Source organism: Antechinus flavipes, chromosome X, assembly GCF_016432865.1.
Source record: "Antechinus flavipes isolate AdamAnt ecotype Samford, QLD, Australia chromosome X, AdamAnt_v2, whole genome shotgun sequence".
NCBI classification, from domain to species: Eukaryota; Metazoa; Chordata; class Mammalia; order Dasyuromorphia; family Dasyuridae; genus Antechinus; species Antechinus flavipes.
This window is the reverse complement of record NC_067404.1, coordinates 8,121,398-8,148,594: the sequence shown is the minus strand read 5'-3', so window position 1 is coordinate 8,148,594 and position 27,197 is coordinate 8,121,398. Positions and strand designations below refer to the sequence as shown.

General features: G+C 44.1%; 1 protein-coding gene across 1 annotated transcript in view; it reads left to right on the top strand.

Moving 5' to 3' along the window:
* The first annotated feature begins 657 nt into the window (after positions 1 to 657).
* LOC127542793 (protein Wiz-like) overlaps positions 658 to 27,197 on the top strand; it is a 31,984-nt gene continuing 5,444 nt past the window's right edge. Inside the window, 2 exon segments of the mRNA XM_051968608.1 lie at positions 658 to 800; positions 2,250 to 2,365. Coding sequence (XP_051824568.1) covers positions 658 to 800; positions 2,250 to 2,365 — 259 coding nt within the window.

Below are 27,197 nucleotides of genomic sequence, written 5' to 3'. Positions count from 1 at the left end.
GGGGGGCGGTCTCTGACCCAGATGATCACTGTAAGGGTTAAAAAGCTTCTAGGAGCAAGGAATGCAATTCAAGGCATGTGGGAAGACCCCAGGGAGGCACTGAGGCACAGGTGAGTTCTACACTGAGGTGGGGCATAACCCCAAGATTTGGTGTTTGACCCCAGGTACCATGTCTCCCTCCTTAGTGCTTTCAAAGCCTAGCACACCTCCCCCCCCCCCCAAGGTCATATTTCCCTCTTCCTGGTAACTGTAGAAGTCCCCATGCAGAGTCCCAGGTAAATGATTAGACCTTGAGGAAAAGGACGTGATAAGATGAGAGAGGAGAAAGCGAACAGAGACAAGGTCCCTCTGTCGCATGGCCTTCTCCCCCATCCCCTGCCCTCTCTGAAGAGATATGTCTCCTGTCCACTCCCTCTGCGCCCCCTTGTGGAGGCTTTGGAGATTTCTAGATACATTTAGGACAAATGATACAGAAAGCTGGAAGTTATGAGAGAAATGAGCATCAAATGCAATATGATGCAGCAGTACATGCAGCTGTGTCCCAAGTGCCCAAAGAGCATTTAGCAGAATTCAGGCTTCGGGAAAGCCGAGGCCCTCCATGACTAAAATTAAACAGGGCCCAGATGAACCTTTTCCTGATTTTGTGGCCCACTAAAGATGGCTGTTAAGAGGTCAGTGGGCAGAGGCGAAGCCTCCGGCCTCCTTATACAGAAATCGGCAGGGGAGAACTCTAATGCTGACTGCCAGAAGGCCACGCTGACTTTAGATGGGGAGGCTGGCCTGGAAGAGATGATAGAGATGTGAGAATGTCGGCTCCGGTGCCTTTCAAACGGATGCCCTCCCTGCTGCTGTATCTAAAGGGGTTGCAGCAGAAGACCTGCCCTGGCAGTTTGCAGACAAACAGGGGGTATTCCGACCCCTGGTGGTCGCAGGTCTCAGGTACAATCTATGGGGCAGGGACATGTTGAAGGCTTGTGGGGCCTCAGTTTATATACCACCTCCACAGGATTTTTAATTGGGGTCATTGGAGGTTTGGGCACCACCTTTCATATCACGCCCACACCATTAACATGGAAATCTAACACCCCGGTTTGGGTGCCCCAATGGCCTCTCTCAGTAGACAAAGCCCAAACCTTACGTAAAATTGTGCAACAACAGTTGAAGGCCACACATATAGAACCAATGTCCAGCCCATGGAATAGCCCTGTATTTATTATAAAGAAAAATTCTGGCAAATTCAGAATTCTAGTGGACCTTAGAGCTGTTAATGCTACTGCTGAACCTATGGGAACCCAGCCTGGCATGCCATCTCCTAATCTGGTACCCAACAGCTGGCCAGTTACAGTAACAGACATACAAGATTGTTTCTTCTCCATCCCTCTGATCCCAGAGGTTAAGAAAAGATTTGCTTTTACCATTCCCTCTACAAACAATGCAGGGTCTTATCTGAGCTACCAATGGGAAGTTCTCCCCCAAGGGATGGTTGTAGCCCCACCTTGTGTCAGGTGTACATAGTGCAGCGAACATGGAATTCAGGGCAAAGACCCCCATTAAAATCAGAGATAGACCCCCCATGGGGAACAAAGGTCAAAGACCCCTATGGAGATTAGTGTCAGAAAACCCCCAGGGCTAGAGATACCCCCATGGAGATCAGGTTCACAGACCCCAGTGGCAGAGACCCCCTCCCGTACCCAGAGCCCATTAACATCCTATCAGATATCTTATATGCTGTCCGAGGGCTACATTCTGTCTTACAATCTCAGACTTCTTCAATTGCAAACCTTCTTGCTGAATCGCAGCTGATTTTACAGATTAGGAAACATCCCATTTATGTCCTGCATGTATACTCTCACCTATGCTATGTAGGAGACCTATTTGCTGGCAATGAGGTGGCAGACCATGATTTACAATGCTCTCTTCTCGTGATCGCCACACCCCCTGAACGTGCCCATGAATTTCTTCATTTACCTGCTAATTCTCTACATTGCCTTTATGGTCTCACCTGGGGGCTTGTTCCCAGGTACAGTGGGAAGCAGTGTGTTCGGTTTCTCCCTCTTCCACCTAATAAAGGAGTTCATCCCCAGGGTTTATTCTCCAACGATTCATGGCAAATGGATATGACATATGTGGGTTCTGTGGCCATCCACGTCTGTACTGACACCTTTTCGAAATTCCTTTGGGCCACAGCGGCCTCCTGTGAGAACACTCCTTTGGTCATTAAACTTGTATACTTTCTTTTCCTCTCACAGACTTCCTAATACCATAAAGACCGACAATGGCCTGGCTTATACCTCTAAGCAGATGGCCACCTTCCTCTCCACATTCGCCATGAAACATGTTACAGGGATTCCCTATAATCCCCAGGGTCAGAACCCATTGTACTCCGAAGGCCCCCTTTATTAAACAGAAAGGGGGAGGAAGTAGACAGAATTCCCAATGGCTCCCACAGGTGGATGCGGATAAGGCCTTATATACTTACAATTTTTTTTGTGCCCAGATAGGGATACCAGCACCTCTTCAGGAATGATACATTTGGCACAATTTTATAGACAGGACAGAAAACTAAGCTGCATAAAAACAGTGCTTCGAGCACTGGAGAACATTCAAAAGGTCCTTTGGAAGGGCAAGGAAGGACACTGGCTCTCAAAGCCTAGAAGGCCTCCCTCCCTCTTCTCAAGCCAATTCTGTTATGACCTGCCTGTCCAGGTTCCTAGAGGCCCTTCCCTTCCCCGATCCTCAAGGGGGTATAAATATATGCTACCTAAGAATAAAGTTCTCTTTCGCTTCACCTCTACCTCCTGGTTGGTGCCCAAAGACAGGTTAGTTTGGCCCAGCCATGCCACTGTCAGGTGGGAAGTTAGAGTAGCTCAAAGGGGGCGCAACAACCATGAAAGGTCTGCCTCTGATTTTCATGCGTGGTCTCTGAGCCTGATTTCCATGAGGGGTTGTCTGCCACTGATCTCAAATGGGGGACTCCAACACTAATCTCTATATGAGGTCTCTGCCCCTGCTTTCAATACTGGGGCTCTGATCTGAGAGGTATAGGACACTGATCTACATGGGGGATGTCTTTCCATGATCTCCATAATGTGTCTCTGAATTTGATCTCCCTGGAGGGTCGGTGACACTGTGGGTGTCTATGACAATGGTCTCCATAGACAGTTTGTCTCTGACCTCATTTGATGGTCTCTGACTCTGATTTCCAGAGAGGGGGTCTCCGACCCCGGTCTCCATGGGTGGTTTGTGCCCCTGAAATCCATGGGGGGCTCTGTTCCTCATATCTATGGATAGTCTCTGCCACTGACCTCCATGGGGGACTGCAACACAAATCTTCATGTGAGGTCTCTGCCTCTGGTCTCCATAAGGGAATTCTGCCCTGGGGAGTATTGGCCCCTATTCTCCACGGGAGATCTTTGAACATAATAGGTCTCTGAATCAATCAACCTGAGGGATCTTTAACTTTGATTTCTATGGGGGTCTCTGACCATGATCTCCATAGGAAGTTTGTCTCTGATCTCATTTGAGGATCTTTGCCCCTGATTTCTGTGAGGGGTATCTACCCCTGAATTTCCTGATGGTCTCTACCCCAGATTTCCAAAGGGGTCTTGTGACTGTGATCTCCATGGAAGATTTCTGCTTCCAATATGCTTGGGGAATTTGCTCTCGTCCCCATTGTGATTTCTAGCCCTGATTTCCATGTCGGCTCTCTGCCTCTGATCTCTATGGGGGGTCTCTGCCCCTGCCCCTGGGGGGTCTTGAACCTCCATCTCCAAGCTGGATCTTTGAACCTAACCTCCATGGGGTTCTATGAACCTGATTTCCAGGGAGAGGGTCTGCTTGGTATTTTTCTGGGGAGTCTTTGCCTTTGATTTCCATGTTGTGTATGAATTTGAACTCCATGGCGAGTCCCCGCATTTCATGTTCATGGGGGAGGGGTCTATGCCTGTGATCTTCCTGGTGAGTCTCTGGCCCTGATCTCCATAGAGCTTCTCAGTCCCTTCGGGTTCTTGGACCCTGATCTCCATAGGGGACACCAGCCCAGATCTCCATAATAGGTCTCTGACACAGATCTCCATGTGGGTTCTCTAAACCAGATCTCCCTGGGTGTCAATTGCTCTGAACTCCTTTGGAGAGTCTCTGCCACAAGAACTCTGCCACCCTCTATTCCTTACACATTTCTCTTCCCTTCTTTATGCCCTGATCTTTTCATGTCTGAGGATCTACCCAGGAGGCCTTTTCTGCAATCATTATTACAGTTCTCCCTAGCCAACTGATTAACAATGATATCAGCTGATTGCCCTTCTCCAATCGTTCTATGCACTGCTGTTATGAGTCTAGCAAGAAGATTACTGAAAGTCTCTGTAGGTCCTTGTCTGATCTGTGTAAAGGACACATGTCTATCTCTTGCAAGTGGAATCTTTTGCCAGCTCTTAAGGCACAAACAGCAACTTGTTGGTATGCCTGCATGGTAGAATGCAATTGCCCTCCTAACTGACCATATAGCCCAGTCCCAGCTAATTGTTCCTTGTTATAGTAATGTTGTGGGTCTGATTTTTCTACTGTCTGAAGTCTACATTTTCCCCCCAAAGCTGTGGACCAAGCTAGAAAATCCCCTGGGTCTAGGCAGATTCGAGCCAGAGTTCGCCAATCATGTGGAGGCAGAACAGAATACTTACTAAACTTGCTCTAAAAGACTCCTTCCATAAGAAGATGTAGGTCCGTAATCCTTGGAAGCAGGCTTTAACTCTTGAAGGACATTCATGGGCAAAGGAGTATAATCTCGCCAAACTTGTCCAGGGTTGTTGGGATCTGGAACTTCAGTCACTGGGAATTTCTCAAAAAGAGATTTTGCCGGAAGGGAATCTCCCCCAGTGCGTCTGTGACCGTTTTTGCAGGTTGCTGTTTAGGCTGCTGCCATCCTGCCCTAAGGCAGAAGAGGAAAGCTGTTGCTGCTCTTGGTTTGAAGCAGGGTCGGATGGCTCTTCTGATGTGCAAAGAGTGTGATCCATCAAAGTCTGTATGAATTGTAGCTTCCTTGGCTAAGGGAGGCAATTCTTCAGGATCTCTCTGAGTTTTAGCTGAAAAGTGCTGAACTTCTCAGAAGCAAGTGGGATCAGCCACGCACAATTTTAAAATATTATACAGCGGAGAACAATGAATGGGAAAATGATCTGGTCGCACTTGTTGGTAGTATTGGGTTCATTGTTCTCCCACAACTTTCCATTGAGACAAATCTAAAGTTCCTTCAGCTGGGAACAAAGGAGAACTCTGCTGAACTAGGTCAAGGAACTCTGTCATTTGCTTTGAAGTGATGATGAGGCTTTTTTCTCTAACAAGGGTTTTTAAAACTTTTTCATAAGTATCTCAGCAGATCCACTTAATTACTGCTTGCCCCATTACATTGACTAATGAGTGAAAATAAATGAAAGAGAGAGAAAAATTCAGATGAATCTTACCCCTCACTCCAGTGTTGCTGCTGCTGTTGCTTTCCAATGTCTTTTGGGGCTTATTGCTTTGGAACTAGGACGCATCCTGGGCCCTCAGAAATCCCTCAAGTATTCCTTAATTGTGTTTAAAGTTGCCCTTGCCCCACGTTGGGCACCAGTCTGTGGACTGCCAATACCAATCCAGCTGCAATGGCTCTCACAGAGATCACGAAAAAGCGAGAGAAAGAAAGAAAGAAAAAAAGCCAGACCATGACCCTTCCACATGAAGAAGATTAAGAATAAAATTCTTTATTGTTATTAATCCTGCCCATATGTGCTTTCTAACCACAAGCTTGCTAAGGGAAAAAAAAAGGAAAACAAAAAGTAGATTAATCAGTCAGGGTATGAAGGGTTATGTGAATATTGGGTTCAAGGAGAAATTTTAACATTCTCAAACAAACTGTCTTTCCTCTGATCAAGCCTAATATCAATCATTTCTGCAATTCTGTTCCCATCTGCTTCAAGTATATCTGTTCCTAAAACTTCCTGGCCTCCACCGGCCAGTGGGCAGACTTTAATGGGGGTACAGTGTCAGGTCAGACTGACATGAGTTCCTGCAAACTAAGGACTAAGCAGGTGTGATTACCTAGGAGATCTCAGATCAGGGTCAGAAATCCATATGGAGATCAGAGGCACAGAGTCCACATGAAAATCAGGGCTAGTGACCCTCATGAGGATGAGAACAGAACCCCCCCGGATATTGGAAACTGAGCCCCCCCCATTGAGATCAGGATCATAGAACCCATTTGGGCATCAGGGGTGGAGAACCCTCATGGAAATCAGGGGCAAAAGTCCCCAAAAGAGATCAGGGATGGACGTCCTATGGGGATCATGGTCAGAGACCCCCATATAAATCAACTCATCAACCCCCTAGGGTGATCAGATTCAGAGACCCATTATGGAGATTAGGGACAGAGAACCCTGATGGAAATAAGGGTCCAATATTCCCAGAGCAGAGCCCCCTCATGCACAAGAGGACACAGGACTCCATGGAAATCAGAGACAGACTCCCTCCATGAACATGAGACTCAGAATAAAAAAAACGGAGGTCCCATGGAGATCACATTCAGAGACTGTCCATGAAAATCAGGGTCAGAGAAACCCCCACGTAGACCTGGGTGAGAGAACTCCTAAGGAGATCGGTGTCAGAAACACCCTGGGGAAAAGAGACCCCTCCATGGTGATCAGTGAGAGAGACCTCCCATGGAGATCAGGGCTCTAGACCCCTTGGGGGAAGAGAATAACCATGGATATGAATGACAGAGACCCCCATGGAAATCATGGCGTGAGATTCACTAAGAGATGATGGATAGAGAGCTGAGGACCAAGGAGAAAAAAGAGATGGCAGAAGGGCCAGCAGAGTGTGTGGTGATGAGAAGAAAAGGTTCACTGGGAAATTAGGGTAAAAGATCAGGTCATGAAGAAGAAAAGAAAACATGTAAGACCTGAAAGGTGGCAAGGTTATTGTGGCAGAGACTCACCCATGAAGATGAGCTGCACGGAAGGGTTCATAGACACCCCATGGAAATCAGGGGCAAAGACCCCCAAGGAGATCACATGCAGAACCCCCATGGAGATCATGGTCACAGATCCCCCGTGGAGATTAGGGTTAGAGATCCTTCCTGGAAATCTGGGTGCAAGACAACAAGGGGTAGAGCCCCCCCTATGGAGACCAGGGACACAGACCCTCTCTCCATGGAGCTAAGCAGCAGAGATACCCCATGAAAATTTGGTGACAGATGTCCTTGGGGGCAGAGACCCTCTATGTACATCTAGGACGGAGATCCCCTATGGAGATCAAGGTCTAATAGCCCCAGGGGCAGTGCTCCTTTATAGAGACCAGGGAAAGAGCCCTCACACGGAGATTAGTGTTGGAGTCCCCCCCACCCCCCCGCCGTGGAGATCAATGGTAGCCTTCCCCCCACAGAAATCTAGACAGAGACCCCCACCGAAGATCAGAAGCAGACCTCTCATAGATATCAGGGTCTGGTATCTGCAAGGTCAGGGACACAGACAACCCATGGCCACCAAAGGAAGAGACCACATATGGAGATCAAAGTCCTATGAGCACCTTGGAAATCAGTGCATAAACTCCCAGCTGAGATCAGAGGCACAACCACTTATGGAGATCATGGTTAGAGACCCACCAAGGTGATCAGGCAGAGACCTTCCATGGACATCAAGGACAGAAATTCTCCATGGAAATCAAATGCAGAAACCAACCATTAAAATGGGGATCAAGGACCCCCTATGGAGAGCAGGGTAAGAGACCCCTCATAGGGAAACCAGGGTCAGAAACCCCCATCTGAGAATGTAACCCCCATGGAGATCACATCAGAGACCTTCCATGGAGATCAGTATCGGAGACCAATTATGGAGATCAGGATCAGAGCTTCCCCACAGAGATCAGGGTCCAAGACCCCCCCCCAGGGGCATAGCCTTATGCAGACCAGGGATGTCTCTGTGACAGATCTCCCATGTAGATGAGACTCAGAGTCAAAAACAAAAATCCCCCATGGAGATCACAGCGAGAGATTCACTAAGAGATGATGGATAGAGAGCTGAAAACATGAAAAAGAAGCGATGGTGGAAGGAGGCAGCAAGAGGCTGTGGAGAGGAGGGGCAAGATTCACAGGGAAATGAGGGGGAAGTTCGGGTCATGAAGGATAGAGAAACGTGCAAAGAATAAAAGGGGAAAGAGTTATTGTGGTTCTTTTTTTTTTTAATTATAACTTTTTGTTGACAGAGCCCATGCCAGGGTAATTTTTCCCAGCATTATCCCTTGCACTCACTTCTGTTCCGATTTTTCCCCTCCCTCCCTCCACCCCCTCCCCCAGATGGCAAGCAGTCCTATATATGTTAAATAGGTCACTGTATACCCTAGATACAATATATGTGTGCAGAACTGAACAGTTCTCTTGTTGCACAGGGAAGAAAAACAAAAATGCAAACAGTTTACATTCATTTCCCAGTGTTCTTTCTTTGAGTGCAGCTGCTTCTGTCCATCCTTGATCAATTGAAGTTGAGTTAGATCTTCTCTTTGTCAATGAGATCCACTTCCATCAGAATCCATCCTCAAACAGTATCATTGTTGAGGTATATAATGATCTCCTGGTTCTGCTCATTTCACTCAGCATCAGTTCATGGAAGTAAGAGTTATTGTGGAAGAGACACTTCAAAGCAGATCTGGGGCAGAGATCCCCATGGAGATCAGAGGCACAGAGCCATTATTGAGATCAAGACTAGAGACTCCACATGGAGATCTGCATCAGAGATCTATTACAGAGATCTGGGGCAGAAATCCCGTATGGAGATCAGGGACTAAGGCACTGAAGGGGCTGGGAAGCTCTATGGAGATCAGGACCAGAGACTCACTATGAAAATTTTGGGCATAGGGGTCCATGAAGATGATTTACAGGAATGGGCCATGGAGTTCAGGTTCATAAACACTGTGTGGAAATCAGGAGCAAAGACAGCCATGGAGATGACAGGTGGACTACCTCCCACCCCCCCACCTCCCCACCCTGGACATCAGGGTCACAGGATCCCATTGCAGATCTGAGATAGAGAGCCCCCATGGAAATCTGGGTCAAAGGCCCCCAAATGAGATCAGAGACAGATGCCCTATGGAGATCATGAGCAGAGCTTCCCATGGAAATAAGGGCCACAGACCCCCTAGGGAGATCAGATCCAGAGACTCATTATGGGGATCAACATCAGAGATCCCCCATGGAGATCAGGGTTCAAGACCCTCCCCCGAGGCAGAGCCCCCCTATTGAGACGAGGGGCAGAAACCTCACATGGCAATCAGTGTTGGAGTCCCCCATGGAGATCAGTGGCAGGGAACCTGCATGGAGATCAGGGCCAGACACCCTCAGACACCTGATCCTTTGCCCTAATTTTCCTGGAAATGTTTGCCCCTCATGTCCACATACTCTGCAGCTGCCTTCCACCACCTCTTCTTTTTTGTTGGTCTTCAGCTCTCGTTCACTCATCTCTTAATGGCTCAGGCCACGATCTCCATGGCGGTCTCTGTCCTTGATGTCCAGCTGTAACTGTCCCCGCTCTGCATAATGGGGCGCTGCCACTGGTGGGTCCAAGACCTTGATCTCTCTGGGCGATCGATGATCCTGGTCTCCATACTAGCTCTCTCCCACTAATCTCTGTGGGGAGTTTCTGACCCTAATCTGCATGGGGTTTCTGACCCTGATTTTTTGGTCAGTCTCTGATTTTTTTCTCCATGGGGGTGTCTGTTTGTGACTCTGCTCATGTCCATGGGGAGTACGTCTTTGATTTTCATGGTAGCGTTGGTCCCTGGTCTGTATAAGGGGCCTCTGCCACTGGGGTTCTTGGACCTGATCTCTGTGAGGGATCTCTGACCCTTATCTCCATAACTGGTCTCACACACTGATCTTCATGGGGAGGAGTCTCTGACCCTGATCTCTATTGGGGCCTCTTTTTCAGGTGGGGGATTGTGACACTGATCTCCATGGGGCCTCACAGACCCTGATCTCCACAGGAGGTCTCTGACCCTGAACTCTGTAGGGGTTCTTTGCCCCTCATTTTAATAATCACTTTCTGAATTTTTTTTCTTGAGGCAATTGGGGTTAAGTGACTTGCCCAGGGTCACACAGCCAGGAAGTGCTAAGTGTCTAAGGCTGGTGCTCTATCCACTGTGCTACCTAACTGCCCCATCACTTTCTGAATTTGATCTCCATGGGGCATCTCGTTCCTTGATGTCCATGGAGGGTCTATAAGCCTCGGGGGTCTCTGTCTTTCATCTCCATGGTGGATCTCTAACAAGATCTCCTCAAGTGTATGTGTCTGATCTCCATTGAGGGTCTTTACCACGGATTTCCAAAAGGGGTCACTGACTCTGATCTCTTTGTGTGATCTCTCCCATTAGTCTCCATAGGCAGTCTCTATCCCTAGCTTCCACTGGAGGTCTCTGATTCAGATGTCCATGAGGGGTCTCTGCTTCGAATATCCATGGAGGGCCCGCTGTTACCCCCATGGTAGTCTCTGGCACTGATTTTGACGTGGGCTCTGCGCCTCTCTGATCCTTACACGTTTCTCTTCCCTTTCTGATGACTTGAATTTTCCCCCCGAATTTCCCTGTGAATCTTTGCCCCTCATGTCCACACACTCTCTGCTGCTCCTTCCACCATCTCTTCTTCTTCAATGGTCTTCAGCTCTCCATGTCCCATCCATTCATCCATCTCACCCCATGATCTACATGGGGGTCTCTGGCCTCGATGGCCATGGAGTGTCTCTTTCCCTCAGGGGGTTTTTCTGACACTGATCTCCATAGATAGTCTGTGACCCTTATCTCCATGGGTGTTCTCTGACCCTGACTTTCATGGGTGGTCTCTCGATTTGATCTCCATGGGGGGGCTTTTGTTTTTTATCCTGAGTCTCATTTCCATCGGAGGACTTTCTCTGATTTCCACGGAAGGTTCTGCATAAAGGGGCTCTTGGACCCTGATCTCTATGGGGGATTTCTGACCCTGATATCCCCAGTTGGGGTTTCTGACATTGATCGCCATAGGGGGTCTCTGATACTGATCTGCATAGGGGCTCGTTGACCCTAATTTTTATAGATGGTCCCTGCATTTGATCCTCATGGGGGAGTCTCTATCCTTGATGTTCATTGAGGGTCTTTGACTCGGGGGCACCTCTGACACAGATTTTCATAGGGGGTCTTTGCAGCTGATCTCCATGGAGGATCTGTCTCTAGTGTCCATAAATGAGTCTGAACCTGGGTGGGGGGGTCTTGCACACTGACCTCCATACAGGAATTCTGACCTTAATCTCCATGGATGGTGTCTGTGACCTCGGTCTTCACGGGGGGTCTACTAGTGATCTTCATGGGGGTCTTTGCCCCTGATTCCTATAGAGTTTTTATAAACCTGAACTCCCTGGTGCCTCCCTGCATCTCATTTTCACTGGGAGGGGGGAGGGGAGGAGGGGGCGGCTCTTGCCCTTATCTCCATAGGGCTTCTCTTCCACTTTGTTGTCTTGGACCCTGATCCCTATAAGGGAACTCTGATCCAGTGGGGGGCCTCTGTACCTGATCTCTGTGAAGGCCAAATTAGCACCGTGGATGCCTTAGAATCGCCGGAGTCAGGATAAGCAAAAGTCCTCAGTCTTTATTCTCGGTCTTAGGGGTAGAATTGAAGGGAATGGACACGGCAATCTCCACATCTTCTTTCTCTTCTTCTCCCCCCCAAAAGCGACTCTTACTCCGCCCTCTAATCCCTCCTACAATTCTCTATATACACCAACAGATCGAGCCAGCACAGGATAGTGGGGCGGGCCCTATTCCAAGCATATGCCAATAGGGTATTGGCCAATAAGTAATTAGCCTTAAGTGCTCAGTTGTCCAAGTACATCTGCTCAGAGTTTCAGCCCTTTACAGATGCCCATCTTCTTTGTGGGGTCTCTGCGACAATAACCCTGCCACCTCTTATTCCTTACACGTTTCTCTTCCCTTCCTCATGACCTGATGTTCCCCCCAATTTCCCCGTTATCTTTGTCCCTCATCTCCACATGCTCTGCTGCCCCTTCCAACATCTCTTCTTTTTTGTTGGTCTTCAGCTCTCTATCCATTATATCAGTGACTCTCGCACCATGATTTCCATGGGGAGTGTCTGTCCCTGGTGGGTTTCTGACCCTGATTTCCATGGGGGTTCTTTGACCTGACTTTTATGGGCAGTTTGAATTTGATCTTCATGAGGGAACTCTGTCCTTGATATCTATGGGTTATCTATGCCCCCGTCCTCCATGTTGGGGTACGCCATGACCTCCATAGCGTGTCTTTGATACTATTGTCAATGGGGAGTCTTCCTCAGATCACAATGGAAGGGGTCTTTGCTCCTGAGTTCCACAGATGGTCTCTATCCCTTGTCTTTTTCAGGGGTCTGTGTCCCTGACCTCCCTGGATGATCTCTGAACTTAATGTGCATTGGGGGGTGGGTCTGCCTCTAAACTCCATGGGTGGTCTCTGCCTCTGGTCTCCATAAGGGGGCTCTTCCCAGGGGTGTATTTGACCCTCATCTTCAGGAAGGGTCTCTGCCTTTGAAATCCATGGTGCCTGCCTTGATCTCTGTGGTGGTCTAGGAACCTCATTTCCATGGCGGGTCTGTGATCTCAATGAACGATCTTTGCCCCTGATTTCTACAGGTCTCTCTGCCCCTTGTATGGGGAGTCTTACCTTGCTATCTGTCTGGGGTCTTCCTCGGATCTCCATGGTCAGTCTCTACCTCTGATTTCCATGGAGGTTCTTTGACACTGATCTTCATAAGGGGCCTATGCCCCAGGGCTATTGGACATTGATTTCCATGGGGGATCTCTACCCTTGTTCTCCATAAGGGGGCTATGCCCCAGGGATATTTTACCTGGGAGTTCTATGACCCGGATCTCTATAATGGGTCTCTGACACTGATCTCCAGGAGGGCTTTCAGACTCTGCTCTCCACTGGGGGTTCTCTGACACCAATCTGCATAGCAAGTCTCTACCCCTGATCTCCATGGGGGGAGGGTCTGCCCTGATCTCTGTGGGGTGTCTCTGACCCTGCTCTCCAAGAAGAGTCTCTTTTCCTGGTCTCTATAAGCAGGCTCTGCCAGGGCAGGGGATAGTGGATCCTGATCTCCATGGGGGTCTCTGATCCTGATCTCCATGGGGGGGTCATTGACCCTGATTTCCATGGGGGGCTCTCTGAAGCAATGTCTGTGGCGGCTCTGTACCTCTGATCTCCTTGGGAGGTCTGTCCCCCTGATCTGCATGGGGGATTTTTATGAGTAGTGTCAATTTGATTTCTATGGGGTTGTCTGCCCCTAATCTCTCTGATGGAGCCTCTGCCACAATAACCCTGGTACCTTACATGTTTCTCTTGACTTCCTCATGACCTAATCTTTTGCACATAATTTAGGAGACTTTGCCCCTCATGTCTACACACTGTACTGTCTCATTTCCCCCATGTCTTCTTCATCATTGCTCTTCAGCAATCTTTCATCTCTTTAGTCATCTTATCCCCTAATCTCCTAGCGTTTCCTGACCTTGATGTCAATGGAGGTTCTCTGACCCTGGGGGGCCTGTGACCATGATATCCACGATGGGACCTCTGACCTGTTGTGCCATAGTTCCCTTTTATTGTCTTGACTTGGTTTCCCTAATTGTTCTGTTTCCCGAATTCTTCTGCTTCAGTTTCCCTGAATTGTTCTGCCTCAGTTCCCCTGTTTGCAAGCCCCCCTTTCTGCTCATTAGAACTGAGATAATTAGGGCTGTGGAGAGCTGGCATTCCAAAAGCTAAGACTCCAGATGTCCTTTCTCAGATACCTGATTGACATTGTTTATAACTCTAAGTTCAGACTTCCTGGTTCTAGTTAACTCCCAGGTAGTAAGAATTTTGGGTCCTACCCCCCAACCTGTCAGAACCGGATTGATGGTTTCTGCCTGAAGATTCCAGCTCACCACCGGCCTTTGCGTAGCTACTTAAGCTTGGAGTCATATGTATGTCTGAGAACTCACATTCACTGCTGGATTCTTGGAGATGAAAGTCTCATTTAGTCCTGGGATCAAAAAAAGTTTTGTCTCTTACCCCCTTTTGCAGCCCGATCCTCCTTCGTGCCTCCCCCACACTACTGGAAAAGCCCAGCCACTATTTCCCCCGTAGGCATGTGTGGACTTCAATAAGAACTACTGTAGGGGGAGGTGGCGGCCCCAAATGAGACTTACGGGCAGACATGAATCTATCTAGATCTATGCCCGCTCTTGGCACGCTCTTGGAATTCCCCCCACTCCCGCCACCATTGTTTTACAGCACTCATGAAAAAATGGGCCCTCCAAGTTGAAGGGAGGGAGTGTCGGGACACGGCCCCAACTTTTGGGATAAGAATTCACTATTTGACAAAGACTGCTGGGAAAATTGGAAATTAGTATGGTAGAAATTAGTCATGGATTCACAATTAACATCACACACCAAGATAAGATCAAAATGGGTTCATAATCTTTGCATAAAGAATTAGATTATAAATAAATGAGAAGAACATAGGATAGTTTACCTCTTGGATTTGTGGAAGACGAAGGAATTTGTGACCAAAAAAGAATTGGAGATCATTATTGATCACAAAATAGAAAATTTTGATTATATCAAGTTAAAAAGCTTTTGTACAAACAAAACTAATGCAGACAAGATTAGAAGGGAAGCACTAAACTGGGGAAACATTCTTACAATTAAAGATTCTGATAAAGGCCTCATTTCCAAAATATAGAGAGAATTGATTCTAATTTATAAGAAATCAAGCCATTCTCCAATTGTTAAATGGTCAAAGGATATGAACACACAATTTTCAGATGATAAAATTGAAACTATTTTACTCATATATGAAAGGGTGTTCCAAATCCCTTTTGATCAGAGAAATGCAAATTAAGATAACTCTGAGATACCATACCTGTCAGATTGGCTAAGATGACAGGAAAAGATAATGACGATTGTTGGAGGAAATGTCGGAAAATTGGGACACTGATGCATTGTTGGTGTTGTGAACAGATCCAACCATTCTGGAGAACAATCTGGAATTATGCCCAAAAAGTTATCAAACTGTGCATACCCTTTGATCCAGCAGTGTTACTACTGGGCTTGTATCCCCAAGAAATACTAAAGAAGGGAAAGGGACCTGTATGTGCCAAAATGTTTGTGGCAGCCCTGTTTGTAGTGGCTAGAAACTGGAAACTGAGTGGATGCCCATCCATTGGAGAATGGCTGAGTAAATTGTGGTATATGAATGTTACGGAATATTATTGTTCTGTAAGAAATGACCAGCAGGATGAATACAGAGAGGACTGGCGAGACTTACATGAACTGATGCTGAGTGAAATGAGCAGGACCAGGAGATCATTCTATACTTCAACAACAATACTATATGATGACCAATTCTGATGGACCTGGCCATCCTCAGCAACGAAATGAACCAAATCAGTTCCAGTGGAGCAGGAATGAACTGAACCCAGTGAAAGAACTCTGGGAGATGACTAAGAACCATTACATTGACTTCCCAATCCATATATCTTTGCCCATCTGCATTTTGGATTTCCTTCCCAGGCTAATTGTACAATATTTCAGAGTCCGATTCTTTTTGTACAGCAAAATAATGGTTTGGTCATGTATACTTATTTTGTATTTAATTTATACTTTAATATATTTAATATATATTGGTCATCCTGCCATCTAGGGGAAGGGGTGGGGGGAAGGAGGGGAAAAATTGGAACAAGAGGTTTGGAAATTGTCAATGCTGTAAAGTTACCCATACATATAACCTGTAAATAAAAAGCTATTAAAATAAAAAATAAAGAAGGGAAAGGAACCTGTATGTGCCAAAATGTTTGTGGCAGCCCTCTTTGTAGTGGCTAGAAAGTGGAAATTGAATGGATGCCCATCCATTGGAGAATGGCTGAATAAGTTGTGGAATATTATTGTTCTGTAAGAAATGACCAGCAGGATGAATAGACAGAGGTTTGGAGAGACTTACATGAACTGACGATAAGTGAAATGAGCAAAACCGGGAGATCATTATCCACTTCAACAACAATACTATATGAGGATTAATTCTGCTGGAAGTGGCTCTCTTCAGCAATGAGAGGATCCAATTCAGTTCCAATTGATCAGTGATGAACAGAATCAGCTACACTCAGTGAAAGAATACTGGAAAATGAATGTGGACTGCGTGCATTTTTGTTTTTCTTCTCAGGTTATTTTTACCTTTCTGAATCCGAGTTTTCTTCTGCAACAAGAGAACTGTATAAACATGTACACATATATTGTATTTAAGATCTACTTTAACGTGTTTAACATATATGAGACTGCCTGACATCTAGGGGAAGGGGTGGAGGGAAGGAAGGGAAAAGTTGGAACAGAAGTGATTGCAAGGGTCAATGTTGAAAAATTACCCATGTATATGTTCTGTCAATAAAAAGCTATAATAAATAAATCAGTCAGAGAACCCCCATGGAGACCAGGATGAGAGACATCCTAAGAACATCAGTGTCAGAAACCACCTCCCTCCGGGAAAGAGACCACTCCCGTGGTGATCAGCAACAGAGACCACAGTTTAGATCAGGACAACAGCCCCCCTCAGAGCAGAGAATCCTTATGGACTTCAATGACAGAGACACTCATGGAAATCACAGTGTGATATTCACTAAGAAATGAGGGATAGAGAGCTGAAGACTAATGAAAAATAAGAGATGGTGGAAGGGGTCAGCAGAGTGTATGGAGATGAGGGGCAAAGATTCACCGGGAAATTAGGGGGGAAAGAGCAGGTCATGCAGAAGGGAAGAGAAACGGGTAAGGAATGAAAGGTGGCAGCATTGTTGTGACAGAGACCCCACAAAGGAGATCAGAGGCAAAGACCTGACGGTGGAGATCAGAGACAGAGTCCCCAACATGGAGATCTATGTCAGAGACCTAACCCTAACCCTAACCCTAGTGATAGAATGATTTGTGTATACTTAGTGTGCAGCATATAAGCAAGAAGCTCTCAGGGTCCAGGTTTCCGACACTGGTCTCCCTAGATGGTCTCTGAACCTGATCTCCATGGGGATTCTGTGACCCTGATTTTCATCGGGGGGTCTGTGAATTTGATCTTCATGAAGGATTTCTGATTTTGTCTCTGAGTCTCATCTCCATGGGGAGACTGTCTCTGATTTCTATGGATGTCTTGTCCCTGCTCTGCATAAGGGGATTCTGGGACCCTGATCTCCATGGGGGATCTCTGATGGTGTTCTCCATAATGGGTCACTGAATCTGATCTCTGTAGGGGTTCTATTCCCCTGATATCCATGGGAGTTTCTAACCATGATTTCCATAGGGCATCTGTTTCTGATCTCATTTTGGGACATTTGGCCCACATATCCATGGGAGCTCTCTACTTCTGTTCTCCAAAGGGATGTGCTCTGTGCCTCTGATCTCCATAGGGTCCCTGCCTCTGAACTCCTTGGTGAGGCCTCTGCAACAGTAACCCTGAAACTTTGTATTCCTTATGCATTTTTCTTCCCTGCCTCATGGCCCCCTAAATTCCTTATGAACCTCACCCACTCATTTACACATACTCTGCTGCCCCCATCCAACATCTCTTCTTTTTCATTGTTTTTTTTTTCTCCCTTTCATCTTTTCATCTATCTCACTGGGTAATCTCCATGTGAAATTTGATATTCATGGAAGATCCCTTATTCTGTTGGGGTTTTTGACACTGATGTCCTTAGATGGTCTCTCACCCTAACCTTGATTCTAAGTCTCATCTCGATGGGAGGTCTGTCTCTGATTTCCATGTGGGGTATGCATAAGGGGCCTCTTCTTCTTGGGTGTCTTGGACCCTGAAATACATAAGGGATCTTTGGCCCTAATCTCCATAATTGGTCTCTTACCTTACTCTCCATGTGGGGTCTTTCTCAGGCAGAAGTTTTTGACACTGATCTCCATAGGGGCTCATTGAGCCTCTTGTGGTCAATCTTTGCATTTGATCTCTATGATACATCTTTATCCTTGATGTCCATGGAGGGATCTTGCACCCTGATCTCCATGGATGATCTCTGACCCTCATTTCCACGGAAGGGTTTGTGAACCTGACCTCCATGGAGGGTCTACATGGGATCCCCATGGGGGTCTTTGCCTGTGATTTCCAAGGAGTTTCTATGAACCTAAACTCCATTGGAGCATCCCTGCATCTCACCTTCATGGCAGTTCTCTGCCCTGGAGACTTGTGTAACCCAGAATTCCATGGATGCTCTTTGTTGATCCATGGAGGGTCTGTGTCCCTGCTCTCCATAATGGAGCTCTTTCTCTGAGGGGTCTTATACCCTGATCTCCATGCAGAATCTCTGACCCTAATCAAAATAGTGCTTCTCTACACTTTGGCATCTTGAATCCTGATCTCCTTAGGGGATCACTGACCTAGATCTTCATAATGGGTCTCTGATGCAGATCTCCATGTGGGGGCTTTATCTCTGATCTCCATGGGGCAGTTTCTACCTGATCTACTTTGTAGGCAATCTGCCACAATAACCTCTCTCTCATTGAGGTTCATGGACTCTCTCTGTCCCTGGGGGTCTATGACCCTGATTTCTATCGGGGGTATCTGCCCCTGATCCCCATGGTTGTTCTCTGACCATAATCTTTATACAGAGTCCATCTCTGATCTCAATTAGGGATCACTGCCCCTGATTTCCATGGTGAGATCTCTGATCTTGATTTAGCATATGTGATCCCTGCCTTTGGTCTCCATAGATTCTCTGTATCCCTGACCTCCATAGGGGCTCTCTGACACAGATGTCCATAATTGGTCTCTGACATTGATCTTCATGGAGGGTCTGTGATGTGATCTCCATGGTGGGGTCACTTTCCCAGGTGGAAGTTTCTGACATTGGTCTCCATAAGGGTTCTATATTCTGTTCCTCATATGTGGTCTCTGACCATCATTTTTATGATCGGTCTCTGCATCTGATCTCCATGGGTCATCTCTGTCCTTGATTTCCATGGAGGGTCTCTAAGCCTTGGGCATCTCTTCCCCTGATTTCTGTAATGTTCTTCTCTTAAATATAATGTTCTCTGGGAGCAGATTTCTTGGGGGGCTTCTGGAGGCAGCCTTAGTTTCAGTTCAAAGCAATAATCACCTCAAATGCAGCCAGCTGTTAAAGTCCAGATCCTTTATTGTTTCCTTCAAAATAGCCCGGTTAGCCTCCTTAGAGGCCTATCTCTCTTTTGGTTGCAAGAGCTCTTGCCACTAATCCTTTGCCTCTGCCAGCTTCAGCCTCTCGCTCCCTCGGAATCTCTCCAGCCAGCACAAAGGTAGAAGTTGGAATGAATCTGAATCTGCTTCTGAGAGTGGGCTTGTGGGCTTCTGTGTTAGACTTGTGAATCTCCTCGACTGAATCTTGACTTGTGAATCTCCCAAATTGCATCCTGGTTGAGGCTCCTAGCTTATATATGCTCTCTTAAAGGTGTGAAAGGTATGAACTCTAATAAGTACAAAGTACATTTAGAGAACTCACTTGTCACAATTTGTCCTATTTATTATATGTGCTTGACTTACCCATGAGCACTTGCTATTTTCCAATTGATTAGATTTGATTTTATTTGTGCAGTAAGTGTTTTGTAGTTGTGTTCATATAGTTCCTGACATTTCCTTGTCAGGTTGACTCCCAAATATTTTATATTATTAACCGTTATTTTCTTTTTTTTTTATTATAGCTTTTTATATACAAAACATATGCATGGATAATTTTTCAACGTTGACTCTTGCAAAAACTTCTGTTCCAACTTTTCCCTTCCTTCCCCCTACTCCCTCCCCTAGATGGCAGGTAGTCCCATACATGTTAAATATGTATTAACAGTTATTTTCAATGGAATTTCTCTTTGTATCTCTTACTGTTGGACTTTGTTGGTAATATATAAACATGTTGATGATTTATGTGGATTTATTTCATATCTTGCAACTTTATAAAGTTGTGAATTGTTTCTAGTGGTTTTTAATGGATTCTCTAGGGTTCTCTAAGTATACCGTCATATCATTTGCAAAGAGTGATAATTTGGTTTCCTCATTACTTGCTCTAATTCCTTTCATCTCTTTTTCTTCTCTTATTGTCAAAACTAACATTTCTAATACAATACTGAATAATAATGGTGATACTGGACAACCTTGTTTCACCCCTGGTCTTATTTGGGAATGATGGTTTTAAATAGATGCTATTTAACCTCCATTTATTCCTATAGTCTCTAGCGTTTTCAGTAAGAATGGGTGTTGGATTTATCAAATGTTTTTTCTGCATCTTTTGAGATAATCATATGATTTTTTTAGTTTGTTCATTGATATAGTCAATTATGCTAGTAGTTTTCCTAATATTGAACCAGCCTTGCATTCCTAGTATAAATGCTATTTGGTCATAGTGCATTATCCTGGGGATGACGTTCTGTAATCTCATTGCTAATTTTTTACTTAAGATTTTGGCATCAATATTCATTAGGGAAATTGATCTATAATTTTCTTTCTCTGTTTTCACCATACCTGGTTTAGCTATCAGCCTGTGTCATAAAAAGAATTTGATAGGATTCCTTTCCCCATTTTTTCAATTTTTCTTCTTTCCCTTCTTCCCTTCTTCCTGTCTGTCATTCTTTCTTTCTTTCTTTCTTGCTGAGGCAGTTGGGGTAAAGTGACTTGCCTAGGGTCACACAGCTAGGAAGTGTTAAGTGTCTGAGACCAAATTTGAACTCAGGTCCTCCTGACTTCAGGGCTGGTGCTCTATCTGCTATACCAACTAGCTGCCCCGAGATTTTTTCTTAGGGAGTTTATTAATAGCTTGTTCTATTTCTTTGTTCTAAAATGGACAATTTAAATAATTTATTTCTAATTCTGCTAACCTGGGCAATCTATATTTTTGTCGCTATTCCTCCATTTCACTTAGATTATCAAATTTATTGGCATATAGTTGAGCAAAACAACTCCTAATTATTGTTCTAATTTCCTCTTCATTGTTGGAAAGTTCTTCCTTTTCATTTTTGAGACTAACAATTTGATATTCTTTTTTCCTTTTTCTAATCAAATGAACTAAAGGTTTATCTATTTTGTTCTTTTTTTCATAAAACCAACTCTTAGATGGACCAAATCAGTTCCATTTGTTCAATAATGAATAGAACCAGCTACACTCAGTAAAAGAACTCTGGGAAATGAATGTAAACCACTACATAGCACTTCCAATCCCTCTGTTTTTGTCCACCTGTATTTTTGATTTCCTTCACAGGTTAATTGTACATTATTTCAAAGTCCGATTCTTCTTGTGCAGCAAAATAACTATGGATATGTATACATATATTGTATTTAACTTATATTTTAACATATTTAACATATATTGGTCTACCTGCCATCTGGGGGAGAGAGTGGGGGAAGGAAGGGAAAAATTGGAACAAAAAGTTTTGCAGTTGTCAATGCTGAAAAATTACCCATGCGTATATCTTGTAAATAAAAAGCTATTTAAAAAAACCTACTCTTAGTTTTACCTATTAATTCAATAGTTTTCTTATTTTAATTTTATTAATCTCTCTTTTTATTTTCAGAATTTCAAATATGGCATTTAATTGCAGATTTTTAATTTGTTCTTTTTCTAACTTTTTTGTTGTAAGCCCAATTTGTTGATCTTCTCTTTCTCTATTATATACAAGTAAGCATCTGGAGATATAAAATTTCCCCTAATAACTTCTTTGGCTGCATCCCATAAATTTTGGTATGTTGTCTCCTTATTATCATTGTCTTGGATGAAGTTACTGATTGTTTCTATGATTTGTTGTTTCACTCATTCGTTCTTTAGTATTAGATTATTTAGTTTCCAAATAATGTTTGGTGTATTTTCCCCCCGCCTTTTATTGCAAAAGATTTTTATTGCATCATGATCTCAAAAAGTACATTTACTATTTCTGCCTTTCTGCATTACAGTTTTAGATTTTATGGGCTAATACATAGTCAATTTTTGTATAGATTCATGAAACATTGAGAAAAAAGTATATTCCTTTCTGTCTCCATTCAATTTTCTCCAAAGATTTATCAGATCTAAATTTTCTAAAATTCTATTTACCTCCTTAACTTCTCTGTTATTTATTTTGTGGTTCAATTTATCTAATTCTGAGGGTGCAAGGTTGAGATCTCCCACTATTATAGTTTTGCTGTCTATTTCTTCTTGCAGTTCTCTCCACTTCTCTAGGAATCTGAATGCTATACCACTTGGTGCATATATGTTTAGTATTGATATTGCCTCATTATCTGTGGTACCCTTTAGCAAGATGTAGCTTCCTTCCTTGTGTTTCTTAATTAGATCTATTTTTGCTTTTGCTTGATCTGAGATCAGGATGGCTACCCCTGCTTTTTTTTACTTCACCTGAAGCATAATATATTGTGCTCCAGCCTTTTACCTTTCCTCTGTATGTATCACTCTGCTTTAAATGTGTTCCTTGTAAGCAACTTATTGTAGGATTCTGGCTTTAAATCGAATTTCTTTCTGCTTCAGTTTTGTGGGAAAGTTGATCCCTTTCACATTCACACTTAAAATAACTAATTCTGTATTTTCTGCCATCTTATTTACCCCTCCTTTTCTTTCTCCCTCCCTCCTCACCAGGATTTTGTTTCTGATCACGACTTCTCTCAACTAGCCCTCTACCTTTAGAGAACCTTCCCCTTTCTTACACATTTCCCTAAAGGATATGATAGTGATTTAGAGTATCTTTTGATATGACTAGAAGTGACGATTTCTTCATCTGAAAATTGTCATTTCTGATCATATCAAAAAATACTCTAAATCACTATTGATCAGACAAATGCAAATGAAGACAACTGTGAGATACCATTACACACCTCTCAGATTGGCTAAGAAGACAGAAAAGATAATGACAAATATTGGCGGGGATGTGGGAAACTGGGACACTGATACATTTTTGGTGGAATTGTGAATGAATCCAACCATTCTGGAGCGCAATTTGGAACTATGCTCAAAAAGTTATCAAACTGTGCATCCCCTTTGATCCAGCAGTGTTTCTACTGGGCTTATATCCCAAAGAGATCCTAAAGGAGGGAAAGGGACTCACATGTGCAAAAATGTTTGTGGCAGCCCTGTTTGTAGTGGCCAGAAACTGGAAACTCAATGAATGTCCATCAGTTTTAAAATGGCTGAATAAGTTATGGTATATGAATGTTATGGAATATTATTACTCTGTAAGAAACAATCAGCAGGATGACTTTAGAGAAGCCTGGAGAGACTTATATGAACTGATGCTGAATGAAATGAGCAGAACCAAGAGATCATTGTACACGGCAACAACAAGACTATACAATGTTCAATTCTCATGGACGTGGCTCTTTCTCGTACTGAGATGATTGAGGCCAGTTCCAATGATCTTGTGATAAAGAAAGCCATATACACCTAGAGAGAGGGCTGTGGGAACTGATGTGGCTCACAGCATAGAATTTCAATCTTGTTGTCTTTTGCTTGTGCTTTGTTTTCTTTCTCATGTTTTTTTTTAATCTGATTTTTCTTGTGCAGCAAGATAATTGTATAACTATGTATACAAATATTGGATTTAACATATATTTTAACATGTTTAACATATATTGGATTACTTGCTATCTTGAGGAGGGGGTTGGGGGAAGGAGGGGAAAATTTGAAACACAAGGTTTTGCAAGGATCAATTTTGAAAAATTATCTGTGCATATGCTTTGAAAATAAAAGATTTAATAAAAATGAAAGAAAAAAAGTTTAGACTCAGACCTCTATGGAGATGAGGGGAAGAGACCCAAAGTTGAGATTAGGGTCACAAACCCCATGGGAGCAGAGACCTTCCATGGACATCAAGGGCGGAGACCCCTCACAAAGGTCAAAATCAGAGAGCCTATAAAAATCAGGGTTTGAACAAATACAGACCAGATTAGAAGGGAAGCAATAAACTGGGTAATCATTTTTACAGTTAAAGGTTCTGATAAAGGCCTCATCTGCAAAATATATAGAGAATTGACACTAATTTATAAGAAATCAAGCCATTCTTAATTGATAAATGGTCAAAGGATATGAACAGACAATTTCCAGAGGATGAAATTGAAACTATTTCCACTCATATGAAAGAGTGTTCCAAATCACTATTGATCAGAGAAATGCAAATAAACACAACTCTGGGATACCACTACACCCCTGTCAGATTGGCTAAGATGACAGGAAAAAATAATGATGAATGTTGGAGGGGATGCGGGAAAACGGGGACACTGATGTATTGTTGGTGGAGTTCTGAATACATCCAGCCATTCTGGAGAGCAATTTGGAATTATGCCCAAAAAGTTATCAAACTGTGCATACCCTTTGATCCAGCAGTGTTTCTACTGGGCTTATATCCCAAAGAGATCCTAAAGGAGGGAAAGGGACTCACATGTGCAAAAATGTTTGTGGCAGCCCTGTTTGTAGTGGCCAGAAACTGGAAACTCAATGAATGTCCATCAGTTTTAAAATGGCTGAATAAGTTATGGTATATGAATGTTATGGAATATTATTACTCTGTAAGAAACAATCAGCAGGATGACTTTAGAGAAGCCTGGAGAGACTTATATGAACTGATGCTGAATGAAATGAGCAGAACCAAGAGATCATTGTACACGGCAACAACAAGACTATACAATGTTCAATTCTCATGGACGTGGCTCTTTCTCGTACTGAGATGATTGAGGCCAGTTCCAATGATCTTGTGATAAAGAAAGCCATATACACCTAGAGAGAGGGCTGTGGGAACTGATGTGGCTCACAGCATAGAATTTCAATCTTGTTGTCTTTTGCTTGTGCTTTGTTTTCTTTCTCATGTTTTTTTTTAATCTGATTTTTCTTGTGCAGCAAGATAATTGTATAACTATGTATACAAATATTGGATTTAACATATATTTTAACATGTTTAACATATATTGGATTACTTGCTATCTTGAGGAGGGGGTTGGGGGAAGGAGGGGAAAATTTGAAACACAAGGTTTTGCAAGGATCAATTTTGAAAAATTATCTGTGCATATGCTTTGAAAATAAAAGATTTAATAAAAATGAAAGAAAAAAAGTTTAGACTCAGACCTCTATGGAGATGAGGGGAAGAGACCCAAAGTTGAGATTAGGGTCACAAACCCCATGGGAGCAGAGACCTTCCATGGACATCAAGGGCGGAGACCCCTCACAAAGGTCAAAATCAGAGAGCCTATAAAAATCAGGGTTTGAACAAATACAGACCAGATTAGAAGGGAAGCAATAAACTGGGTAATCATTTTTACAGTTAAAGGTTCTGATAAAGGCCTCATCTGCAAAATATATAGAGAATTGACACTAATTTATAAGAAATCAAGCCATTCTTAATTGATAAATGGTCAAAGGATATGAACAGACAATTTCCAGAGGATGAAATTGAAACTATTTCCACTCATATGAAAGAGTGTTCCAAATCACTATTGATCAGAGAAATGCAAATAAACACAACTCTGGGATACCACTACACCCCTGTCAGATTGGCTAAGATGACAGGAAAAAATAATGATGAATGTTGGAGGGGATGCGGGAAAACGGGGACACTGATGTATTGTTGGTGGAGTTCTGAATACATCCAGCCATTCTGGAGAGCAATTTGGAATTATGCCCAAAAAGTTATCAAACTGTGCATACCCTTTGATCCAGCAGTGTTTCTACTGGGCTTATATCCCAAAGAAATACTAAAGAAGGGAAAGGGACCTGCATGTGCAAGAATGTTTGTGGCAGCCCTGTTTGTAGTGGCTAGAAACTGGAAAATGAATGGATGCCCATCAATTGGAGAATGGCTGGGTAAATTGTGGTATATGAATGTTATGGAATATTATTGTTCTGTAAGGAATGACCAGCAGGATGAATACAGAGAGGACTGGCGAGACTTACATGAACTGATGCTGAGTGAAATGAGCAGAACCAGGAGATCATCATATACCTCAACAATGATACTGTTTGAGGAAGTATTCTGATGGAAGTGGATCTCTTCGATAAAGAGAGCTTTATTTGATCAAAGATGGACAGAAGCTGCTACACCCAGAGAAAGAACACTGGGAAATGAATATAAACTGCTTGCATTTATGTTTTTCTTCCCAGGTTATTTCTACCTTCTGAATCCAATTCTCCCTGTGCAAGAAGAGAACTGTTTGGTTCTGCACACACATATTGTATCTAGGATATACTGGGACATATTTAACATGTATAAGACTGCTTGCCATCTGGGGCGGGGGTGGAGGGAGGGAGGGGAAGAATCGGAACAGAAGAGAATGCAAGGGATAAAATGTTGTAAAAAATTACCCTGGCATGGGTTCTGTCAATAAAAAGTTATAATTATGAAAATAGAAAACCCCATGGAGATCAGGGTCAGAGACCCCCATAAAGGTTGTGACAGACCACCATGGAGATAAAGGACATAGAACGCTTATGGGGGGGGTCACTAGGTCTAAGATCCATGGGGGCGTCTGCTCTGAGCTCCATATGTGGTCTCTCACCCTGATCTACATTAGAGGAGTTTCTACCCTTGCATACCTCTGCCTCTCATCACTCGGGTTTCTAGCCCTGATTTCCATGAGGGTTCTGTGTCTCTGATCTCCATGGGACTCTCTAGTCCTAATTTCCATGTAGGTTCTGTGCTAATGATCTCGGGGGGGGGGGGGGTCTGCCCTGATTTCCATATGGGATCTTTCACCCGGATCTACAGGGGAGGGGTCTTTGTCCCTGGTCTCCATCTCGATAAGGGAGCTCTTCCCCCGAGAGGTCTTGCACCCTGATCTGGATGCAAATTCTCTGACCTTAATCCCCATGGGTTTTCTGTGTTCCTGAGCTCCCTGGGGGGTCTCAGATGCAGCCGTTTTTGAGAGGTCTGCCTCTGAACTTCATGGGGATCTGTGCTCATGATCTCCCCAGGGGGTCTCTCTCTGATGTCATTTGGGGGTTTTTGCCACTGATCGCTATAAGGGCCCTTTGCTTCCAGTGTCTATGGGGGCATCTTCTCACTTCCCAATGGGGACCCCTAGCAATGATTTTCATGTGAGTTTTGTGACTCTGATCTCCATGAGGATCTCTGCCCCTGAACACTTTGGTGGAATAGCTGCAAAAATAACCCTGCTATCTTTTACTCCTTCCACATTTCTCTATCTTTCC